The following is an 11,320-nucleotide window of genomic DNA, read 5'->3' as shown; positions in this document are numbered from 1 at the left end:
GTATACTATAGGTACCCCATACATCGCAATGTATTAACTGAAATAACGAAGTAGCTTTATTATAACTTAAAGGAAAATGAGAACGAGTTTGTTTAGCTTTAAAGCAAACATCACAAGGTTCATTACTACAAGTCTTTTGACTAGAACTAGGATAAAATGGTAAAAATGTTAATACAGACGGAGAAGGGTGACCAAGTCGTTGATGCCAAGCACGAGCAGATGTAGAAGAGGCCGTCATATGACAAACTTGAGCAGTGGATCTAATCGTGCCAAGCCAGTAGACCCCACCTCGTTGCTCACCCACTCTAATCAGCATCCTCGAAATGGGTTCCTGAATAACACACAATCTATCGGTGAGCATAACAAGACATTTTGCATCAGAAGCTAATCGAGCAGAAGAGATTAGATTACAATCCAGAGTAGGAATATACAAAATATGATCAATTTTAGCAAGTGATGAAAATATTAAAGATCCTTCCTGATGAGCGGTAACAAACCGACTGTCAAGTAGTTTGATGGAAACAGGTGATATAAGAACCAAATTTTACAAAAAATTGCAGTTGCATGTCATGTGATACGATGCTCCTGTGTCTAAAACCCAAATTAAATTCTTACCGGACTCTTTTCCACTGGCACCTGATTGTGTTGAAAGGGTGTGGAACATTTGCATAACCGAGTTCCATTGATCAGGGGTGAGAGTGTTACCAAACGCTGCCTTATCTTGGTCATTTATGGATATTGAAGAGTTTGTGGAAGGAAACTGGGCAGCATTGGCAGCATTAGCAACACCAGAAGATCCCCGTCCGCGTCCACGCCCATTTAATTGCTGAGTGTTAGTTCCGCGACCACCTGTTCGTGGGACCCACCCTTCGAGATATCCATGAAGTTTGTAACACTTAGTAACATCATGACCTAGGCGTCCACAATGAGTGCATTTTGGCCGAACGGTTGTTTGTGGTTGGCGTGCAACAGTATGATCAGCCCCCACTTGCATAGAAAAAACGATAGCGTCAGTTTTATCAAGGTCACGATCTTTGACAAGTGTCTGATGACGTTACTCCTGAATGGCAAGAGCATAGACACGATTAAGAGGTGGAAGTGGTTCTTGAGCCATAACATTAGATCGTAGAGTCCCGAAAATATCATCTTCGAGACCCAAGAGAAACTGGTGTATCCGTTCTTCTTCCTGTTCTTTGTTAAATCACAGGTGCACTTTCCACAATTGCAACCTTTCGGTGGTACATATGTAGTAAGCTCATCCCACGACTTCTTTAGATTTCCATAGTAAGCCGCCACTGATTGACCATTTTGTCGACAACGAGAGATATCGGATTTGATTTGCAAAATTCTTGGTCCGTTACCGACCGAAAATCGTTGAAGCAAATCATTCCACAGTTCACGAACTGTTTCAGGGTATGTGATTGATGAGCGTAAGGCGGGTTCGATTGATTGTACAATCCAACCGACAAGCATAGAATTAACACTCTACCAGTCGTCAATCTCGACTGATTTGTCATTAGGTTTGGTAATACGGCCATCAAGAAAGCCCATCTTGCGCTTGGCTTGGAAGGCATTTTTCATGGTTGTGCTCCATTCTTGATAATTATCACCTTTCAAGATCACTAGGCATATGGACAAACCTGGATGATCAGATGGATGAAGATAGAATGGGGATGTTGGATTGGTGGCAGTTGATTTGGGCTGAAAGGATGAAGATTTATCTCCCATGATGAAATCCCGTTGAGAAATTTACAAATTTTTTATTTGATCAAGGTGCAGCTCTGATACCATGAAACCGAGGAATTATGATTGTGTTTTCCGGTTTTATTATGCCTCAAACGAGATCAATTTATACATGGATACAGAGATTTCAAGTTACAAATAAAGATAACAACAATCCTTAAATAGATTCCCTAAATAAATGGAAATATGAGCTGTGAGATATCCGATCAGTGTATATCCAATAGCAAGATCGAAAATTCTACAAACCCTAGAAGGGTTCAAAATTTCAATCCTTCTTAGGGAAGAAAGGAGAACAAAGCTTCCGTGAGGAATGGAGCAATTAGGATGTGATCCCTTGCACCTTATATATAGGCTACAAATGCTTAGTCACAAAGCAACTCTAATCCCATGTAGGCTTGTTTGGTGTGGATTGCCCACTCATGCCTCCACCCCATGCTTGTTTGGTGTCTATGACCTTGTCAAAGCCGGAAATATTTGCTTATAAAGTCGATCAATGGATGGAAATATGTCGGGTGTCAATGATTAAGTAGGTAACTTATTTCCTATTCACTTGTGGAGTCTCATTGCTTCTAAATCTAATCGTCGCTAGTGGAACCAAGCAATAGACTATTTGTAAGAAGACTTCACGGCTCTTAGCCGATTCCTATGTAAGATAATGTATATGACAATAAACTCTTAGCCAATTTCTGTGTAAGATAATGTATTATTTAATTTAAACAATGTACTTTCTTGAATGTTCACCATATTGTGTGAAATGAAATATATATATATATATATATATATATATATATATATATATATATATATATATATATATATATATATATATAGGTTTCAATTTTACATGACAAAGATACATTGAATATTATAAAAATTCGACCTAAATAATGCTATGCATTTAACCCAAATCTTAATACATCTCCCAACAAAATTCCCTACTCAGAAAGTCAGAATCATCACAGACATCATTCTAAAAAGGAAAAAAAAAAAAAAACAAATATTTTTCTAATAATAAGTGAAAATGAAACAAAAATCCAAATCCAACTCTACATGAAACCAAGAAATCTAGTTAGCTACTTACTTACATTACATATTATCAGAAAATCTTGCAGCATTGGTCCTTAAAAGAGTAATCACTTTGACATTTGAAGAAGCCTTGTGGAAATTTGACACTTTTTTCAAAGTCTCCATAGACAAAGCATGATACTTAGCTTCATTACTGCAACTGAACACCATTTCCTCCATTGCATCTCCATGAGCTAATAAAAAAGCTGCTACTTCTAGTTTTGTATTTTCTCCATCAAATTCAATAAACTCAATTTTTTTCAGATGACAAGTCAAGATTCTTCTTCTGTCTTCTTGATCTAAGTCCCCAAATCTTGATGTAAAAAATCGCTAAGATCATCAAACAAAAGCATACGTTTTTCATTCTTGAGATGTGAAAATACAAACTTATGTTTTGAATTCTTGAAAAATGTATTTAAAAAAATGATATGAGAATACCTGTTCAACGATTAAATGGAGAGATTCCAAATCTGGAAGACATTTGAGAAATTCAATGATTGAATCCATGATGAGGGCATCAATTGTTATCTCCAAAGTCTTCAAATTAGGTAGAGATACAGGGAGATGTAACGCCTATATCATAATTCAGGGACAATTAGGGCTTTTTCGGGTTTCTTTCTCTCATTAAGTTATTTATAGGTAAAGTGGTTTAATGAGACAAAATGACCATTTTACCCTCTCATTCAAAAAAGGAATAAGCATCTACCTGAACAAAATGATGGCTAATCGACAAAGATTCCACATGAGAAATTCCAGCATACAGCTCACGAATGGTGTCACCTATTGGGTCAAAAGTAAACTCATCCAGCAGTGTATCTTCAGAGTGAATTACAGCTTTCTTCAAGGAATCAAGACTTTGAAAGAAAAATTTATCAGCTATATGACCTCCAAACTCCAAAGACACCAGTTTTGGACAGAAAAGCATAACCAAACCACACAACCCCACATATTCAAACCTGTTCAAATACTCAGCCTTATTCCTATTATCAATTCTCAAATTCTTGAGCTTTGGACAGTTTATAACAAGAAAGATAAGTTTGTCTAACAAGCAGTTTATCAAACTCAAATCCTCAAGCAATGGGCAGTTTATGAGAAAATCTTGAAGGAAATCATTGTGGAATAACTCAACATTGTTCAACTCAAGAACCCTAAGTGCTGGAAACCCTATAAAACCAGGCATACTTAGACGATGTGTGGACAAAAACAACCTTAGTATCTCCAATGAACCACAAGTCACCAGAGAATGAGGCAACTCGATATCCTCAGACTTCTTTCTAGGGCAAAACCTCAACTCAAGTTGTTTCACGTTTCTGGTAATGGCGATGTTAATCCATTGCGCTATTGTTGACATACTGTAGTAATTTGAACAGCATAAACGAAAGCTGTCTAAATCGAAGGATCTGTTTGCCAAAACCCAAAAAACAAACTTTTTGAATTTGTTCTTTTTGAATGTTTTTGGGGGTTTATGTCGTCGGGAGTAATCTATGTCTAGAGAGGGAATTGATGTCCACAAATGCCTCCATCGTGTAGATAAAATGCGGGTTCGAATTACTTCTTCGGTGGTTGGAAGAAGTGAAAGAATCAAGAGGAGAATATGATCAGGTAATTTACTGATTATATCAGCCCCATCTTCACGTTTTGGTGCGTGTGTTCGCTTGGATTTCTTCATCAATCTGTTACATAAAGTAAGCTTCATTATGACTGTCATGAGAAGCTCTAACCTTACGATCTTTAAACACTTCAACACTAACAGAAATAAATTGCTCGGACGATAAAAAAAGGTTCAAACAAATCATAACCAAAAACATATAAACCGAAGAAATCATTAATCAAGCAGACGAAAAATGGAATAATAAAAATGAAGTTATAAGCCCTAAGATGATCAGACAAATCAAATTCATATAATAAACCTGAAATTAACCATAATTGAGAAAAATACCTTGTAGAAAAGATGCAGGACCTTGTGGTTTGAGAATTAATGGAGGTAGAAGATTTCGTTTCAAATCGACGAGTCATCGACGTAAGTTGTAACTGCGGGCGTCATGCTCCCGCTAATCAAGCGTAATTTCCCGCCTGCTGAAAATATTGTTATGGGCTGGGCCTGGCAGGAAATGGATTTGATGGGTATTAATTATTAATCGTCTTTCATAACATGAAACTCAAAGGATACTCGTTATAGCAAAAATATTTGTGCAAAATAATATTTTTTAGTAGTATTATAAAATAGGCAAGTTGTTAGATGATGACATGATTTATACGAAAAACATATGGCGGAGGAACCTACGTGTAATTCTACAAATAAGTGTTTAATCTATTTTTTAATATAAAAGGAGGAGGTTTTCAACTAGGACCAGTCACACTAGGTTTTCAACAATTAAATTTTCTATCAAGTTGAAATCACTAGGACAAAGCTAATTCATGAGTGATAGTTTTCTTTTATATATATATATATATATATATATATATATATATATATATATATATAGAAAAGTTCAATAGAGAATCATAATTATTGGTTCTTCAAGGAATCAAATCTTTTTTTTAATTTCTAGAGCTTATTCTTTATCGAAAAAAAAAATCTAAAAATATCTAAATTCATATATTAACATTGTGAATGTGAAAAATATTTTTCGGATTCACATTGTGAATTTAACGTAAAAAAAACGAATTTGATATTATTGGAAAAAGGATAAAAAGTTATGAATTTCTATATTTTTAGTTTTTTTTTTGATAAAAAATAAGTTCTAAAAGTTGAAAAAAAGATTGGTTCCTTGGTTCCTTGGTTAATTATGGTTCTTTATTGAACCTCACCCTATATATATATATATATATATATATATATATATATATATATATATATATATATAGAGAGAGAGAGAGAGAGGTATGTTCCGTTGAGATTAAAAATAAAATAAAGATCTTGAGATTCAACCTCAGCCATATATTTCACATCTGCCGCTCTAACCCTCCGGCGTACCGACGCGACATGCCTGTTATAATCATAAATGATTATATAACGTCGCATGTTCCTTTCTCCTTTGCCACCATCCCCACCACCACAACCGCCACCACCACCATCACTACCACCACCTCTGACACCAGCCGACCTCACCACTGTCACCTCCGTCACTTATGTCACCGTCACCTCTGTCACCACCATCTCTTCTACCATCAACTGTCATAATCATATATGATTACTCAATATGTGAACAGACATATATGTATAATCATTTATGATCAAGCATATACATATAAACATGTATAATCATATATGATTATACCCCTCTGCCATATAATCATTTATGATTAGGCATACCTCGTTGTTGCCGGTACGCTGGAGCATTAGAGCGACAAATGAGAAATATGTGGCTGAGGTTGAATCTCAAAATCTCTACCTTTTTTTTAATTTCAAGTGAACCGTCTCATATATATATATATATATATATATATATATATATATATATATATATATATATATATATAAGTTGAGATTCAATAGAGAACCATTATTAACAACGAACTAAAGAACCAATCGTGAGCATCGAAATTTAAAACGATCAACGACCAAGAAAATGGATGTACATTTGTACATTGGACACACATACACCATATTATACCACAAAACCACATCTTTACCAAAAAAGTCACCTCTTTTTTTTTCGTTTAAATTTTTTTAAGCCACGTTTTTTATCGGAAGAAAAAACGAATATACCGTTCACGATTTTTCGTCATCTTTCCATAGAGATCTATGTTGATATATAAAATTTTTTTTTTTTTTTCGAAAAACACTCACTTCGTTTTGTTGTTTTTTTTCAATATTTCAAGTTTATTTTTATCCAAAAAAAACTAATTATACCAAAATTTCAATTTTTTGTCCTCTATTAATTAACATCAACATCGATTAAAAAAAACTTCGATCGGTTCAGATTCATAGTGTGAATATGAACTATAAATATATTTCAATTTGAACATTCACAATATAAATCTGACGTAATATTATTCACATTGTGAATTTGCTCAGATTCACAATGTGAATCTATACTGAAATTTCGTTTCTTTTTACATCAATATTAATTTATGTTTAAAGAGTACAAAAAAATATGAATTTTGATATATTTATTAAATTTTTTCAATAAAAAATAGGCTTTAACTTTTCAAAAAACAAAGAAATGAAGTGAGTTTTTTTGAAAAAAAAAATCATTTTTTGTATATCAATATCGATCTCTATGGAAAGATGACGAAAAATCATGAACCAAATTCGTTTTTTTTAATAAAAAACATAGTCTAAAAAAATTAAACGAAAAAAAAGGAAATGAATTTTGTTATAATCTGATGCATGTGCGTCCATTGTAAAAATCTACAACCCTGCATTTTATCGTTGATCGCTTTAAATTATGACGCTTTAAATTGGTTCATTGGTTCCTTGATTAATAATAGTTCTTTATTGAACTTGTATGTATATATACACACTATAGGTTTAAACTCATGGAAACAACATATGAGAAAGAAAAACACTATTCATAATTTGAAATCGTAATGAATAATAAAATATTGAAAATATGACAACCTACAAGGAAATTTTGCTTTGTATTTGAACAAAATTGCTATAATTGGATATATTTTTATAAAAGTGGAATGTCATAATAGGAAGAAACGATGAGTGTTATTTCATGCATTTAACTCGTTTTTTATTATTTGAAGGACAAATTTTGATTATTTAAGAAACTAATAATAAGATTACCAAAAACGACATCCTTATGTAAAGTTAAAATATTAAAATGTTATAATGACTATTAATTTTCTTTCAACTATAATAAATATTTTCTATGAATTTGTTTACAAAGTCATCTAATTTCATGAATTATCTTTTTTTCCTGATTGCTCACATGTGCAAAACATACCAGATTCGTTTGCAAGTGAAAGACATATGATGATCATATCAAATCTCTAGACCTTAAGCAAAAAAATTTAATATTTGGGACTCTTATGTCACCGTCTCCAAGTCCACCAAACATACTCATCAACATTATAATCCTATATTATTTTGTGATCCTGCATATTATAAACTTGAAATAGTACTAAAATGCCATATGTTTGAAGTAAAGTCTATAATAAAGTATTGGAATGTGTTAAAAATTTATTCCATTTATTGTCAACCAAACACAACAAAATTTAATTCATGCATTCATTCATATACCAAATCCTACAATTTCCAATTCATTTGACAGATTCCTACTTCCAAATAATCCTTAGGAACCAATAGCCCCTAATGTATCACTTTGTCAACCATTTAAAATTTATCAAAGGCACATATCAAAACAAATGCAGCTATAAACCAGAACACAATGTTCTCTACATCAATATACAACACGATTTACAAATCCTTTAAACCAAAATAATATTCCCACAGTAGACAACACAACCCAAATATCAATCCATTTTGTTTAATCAATACAATTTAGCATATACTTGGGAAGCTATTTAGGATTATCCAAAACATTATTCACGAACTTCACAAGGCCTCGGCTAGTATCAGATTTCTCCAATGCTGCAACAGAATGCCACCTTTGTTAGTGTAAGAGCAAAAAAGAAACAATGGTTGTTCCTAAATTTAGTGGATTAATTATGGATTTGAATATAATAATAATCACTTCATTTGTAATGTTGAAAATAATTTTTAATGTAGAAATATGGAGTGAAGTTATTGTTGTAATTGTTGTAATTCAGAAGCTTCTCAATGAGATCAACATTCTTCTGCAACAATAACGAACCAGTCCCAAAGCATCAAGAGCATCTCTACATGAGTCAACAAAAAAAGACCATAAATTGTGAATGAATCAAAGTTCTTGTAAACACAACCAATATATACCAAAGGAAAATAAGAACGTGGTGAAAAGGATTTAGCACCATTTTATAAAATGTTTACAATCTCCTTTTAGAATCCATATAAATTCTACAAACCAAATTAGCCATGAATGAAAAATTAAGATTAAACAAAAGATTATGCATCATTTGGAAAGTAATTAAAGAGATTATAGCTTTTTATCCCCATATCGAAACACAAAGTGGCTTTTTCCCCACTTTGTATTGTTGAAAGTTTTTAAGATGCTGTAAACACCATGTTTCTTTGTTTCTTAAAAAATTTGAATACTTTACTAACATGTTTATAAAAGTAATCAACAAGTCATCATAATATTCTTGAGATCAAACATTCAGTGAAAAGAAAAATAGGCAACGAGAATTCCTAACCCTTCCGTGTAACCAGATTGAAGAAGATCAAGATACAAATTCATATCACCAATACCATTAAAAAAAATTATAAAAATTTTCAACACCTCAAACACAATGTAGAATTTATAACATACCTGCTCCATATATTGAGGATTGGCCATGAACCTGTCAAATAATAGCAATAATACTGCCAATAAAATCAAAATATAGAGTAAACACGGAATCTACTTTGAAAATGATACATGAGGTTAGAATACATAAAAAAAATATATTATATTTACCTTTTTCCTCTTTCGGTTGAAACAAAATACCAAGAAATAGCAAACAATAGGCGTCAATTTGCAGTAGATGCACCGATTAGTTACCATTGTTGCTCAAAACTGCATGATTTCACTATTTCGTCTTTACAAATAAAGTTTTCAGATCTTTACACAAAAGGAACCCGGTAGCAGATGTAACGCTTGGTTCCGGTATGAGCTTATTCTCTAAATTGTTTATATTTCCTTTGGGACTCGGCGAGTTGGAAGCTTCAACTCAGCGTGTCAAGATTCAAGATGTCTTTGGCCTCGGAAATTAATGAACCAACACGGCGAGTCGAGGTGTCTCAACTCGGCATGTTGGCGGTTGGGAAGGAAACCATAATTTTTAGGATGTTGCACCCTATTTAAAGGCCTTAAGTCCCTTGGTTGGCCTCCTTACCAGTCTCCTCTGTCCAGAAACCCTAATAGTGTGTATCATCTTCCTTTGTGAGTGTGTGAGCTTGTGGAGGGCCTTGAGTGTTGATCTTTTTGTACTCTTTTGAAGAAGCTTTGAAGTTGGAGGTGTATAGCTTGGAGGGAAGACTTAGATCCATAATCTCCCCACTTGTTGCAATCTCTTGGAGGTATCAAGTTTATACCTTCCTTTGTTATCGTTTAGATCTCTTTGTTTTGGGGTTTTATCTTGGTTTTGGGCTCATAGTTGGGTTGTCCAATAAGTTGAGTGTTCCAGGGGTTGTTATTTTAGATCTGACCATTTATGGCCTCGTTTGGCTTAAAGTTGCAAGCTTTACTAGGTTCTAGGTCCCATTCATGCGATAAGTCTTTTATTAAGCCCATCTTGAGCCCTAAGGTTTCTTTTTAGCATGCATGGACATAAAGTTGGAAACTTTACGTGATTTTCCAACCTTTGGATGCCAAATCTATATTTTGGGACTATGTCTTGGGAGTTTAAGGGGTTAATGGGTCAAGCCTCACTCTAATAAGTCTAGGGTTCGGGTTTAACTCATTTTGGTGGTTCCTAAGGGTAAAGTTGGAAACTTTACCCTTCTAGACATCATTTTGGAGGAGATATGAGATTGGAGCTCCTAGATTCGATGGAAACAGTTTAACGCATTAAGCTGTTAGATTTCTGGCTAACTCGGTGAGTTCATTAGTGAACTCCGCGAGTTGATAAGATTTTTCCTGATCTTAGCAGTTAATGTAGAAACACGACGAGTTGAAGGACAACTCGGCGTGTTGGGTCAACGTGGGCCGTTGAATTTGACCTTTGACTTTAGTCTTTGACCAAGTTTGACCTATAAGGGGTTTTGGGGCATTTTGAGTTGTATTTAAGGAATTGCTTCTGTTTAGGGGTTGACTAGAGCTGATATTCGGAGCCGGGACCTAGTCAGCTATCATTCATTATTCAAGGTGAGTCTTCTCACTACACTCATGGGTCGAAGGCACCAAGGTCGACCCATTAATTATTATGACATGATTAGTAATGGAGTATGTAATGGTTTGTTATTTGATATATGTGTGAACTTATGTGAAGACCATGGGAGGAGCCCACGACACTTGGCAAGACCATGGGAGGAGCTCATGGCTCGGGGATATAAGACCATGGGGGTAGCCCATGGCATTCCAAATGAAGACCATGGAGGGAGTCCACGACAAACTTATATGTGTGTGTTCATGACATTATGTGATTATATGTTTTGGGAAAGTCACTAAGCGTGTGCTTACAGTTTTGTTGGGTGTTTCAGGTACTTCTGGTTCTAAGGGCAAGGGTCCGGCTTGATGGCGCGACATGCATTCTCTAGTATTTCCGCATTTAGTTTTTGATACTCTGATCTTTTAAAACACTGTAGTTATGTAATGGGATTTTTGGAAATAATTGTGGTTGGTTTTTATAAGTATAAAAGGTAAAATTTTCTATAAAAATCGGGTTGTTACAGCAGAGGGCTAGGAACACGACAGTGAAGGGAATCCATTTGGCAAGAATATTCGTTGGTGATTAACGTGTTTCTATGAAACGAGAG

At 34.2% G+C, this 11,320-nt stretch overlaps 1 protein-coding gene across 2 annotated transcripts; it reads right to left on the bottom strand.

The window, feature by feature from the left end:
- Positions 1 to 254: 254 nt before the first annotated feature.
- Positions 255 to 4,899, bottom strand: LOC145107791 (putative F-box/FBD/LRR-repeat protein At1g78760). 2 transcript variants are annotated; one of them, XM_079044743.1, is made up of 5 exons: positions 4,748 to 4,899; positions 3,515 to 4,481; positions 3,247 to 3,381; positions 2,829 to 3,138; positions 255 to 331 (listed from the first exon to the last, which is right to left on the bottom strand). In XM_079044743.1, the coding sequence occupies exons 1-4, from the start codon at positions 4,822 to 4,824 to the stop codon at positions 2,830 to 2,832; spliced, it is 1,488 nt and encodes a 495-aa protein (XP_078900869.1). In that variant the 5' UTR covers positions 4,825 to 4,899; the 3' UTR covers positions 255 to 331; position 2,829. The 2 variants fall into 2 exon arrangements, with proteins under 2 accessions (XP_078900869.1, XP_078900868.1); XM_079044742.1 differs by lacking the exon at positions 255 to 331 and having other exon boundaries at positions 2,618 to 3,138.
- Positions 4,900 to 11,320: the final 6,421 nt, after the last annotated feature.

The sequence above is a fragment of the Lactuca virosa genome, chromosome 4 (assembly GCF_052849685.1).
Source record: "Lactuca virosa cultivar CGN04683 chromosome 4, Lactuca_virosa_CGN04683_v6, whole genome shotgun sequence".
Classification (NCBI taxonomy): domain Eukaryota; kingdom Viridiplantae; phylum Streptophyta; class Magnoliopsida; order Asterales; family Asteraceae; genus Lactuca; species Lactuca virosa.
Note: the sequence above shows the minus strand (reverse complement) of the source record. Positions and strands in the feature narration are given on the sequence as shown.

What these genes read in the sequence shown, in the direction of transcription:
- LOC145107791 (XM_079044743.1), bottom strand. Translation starts at nt 4,824, where the DNA reads ATGACTCGTCGATTTGAAACGAAATCTTCTACCTCCATTAATTCTCAA. An exon ending in TTAGCCATCATTTTGTTCAG is followed by an intron (nt 3,382 to 3,514) that starts GTAGATGCTTAT and finishes ATTATGATATAG; the next exon opens with GCGTTACATCTCCCTGTATC. An exon ending in TCCATTTAATCGTTGAACAG is followed by an intron (nt 3,139 to 3,246) that starts GTATTCTCATAT and finishes TGATGATCTTAG; the next exon opens with CGATTTTTTACATCAAGATT.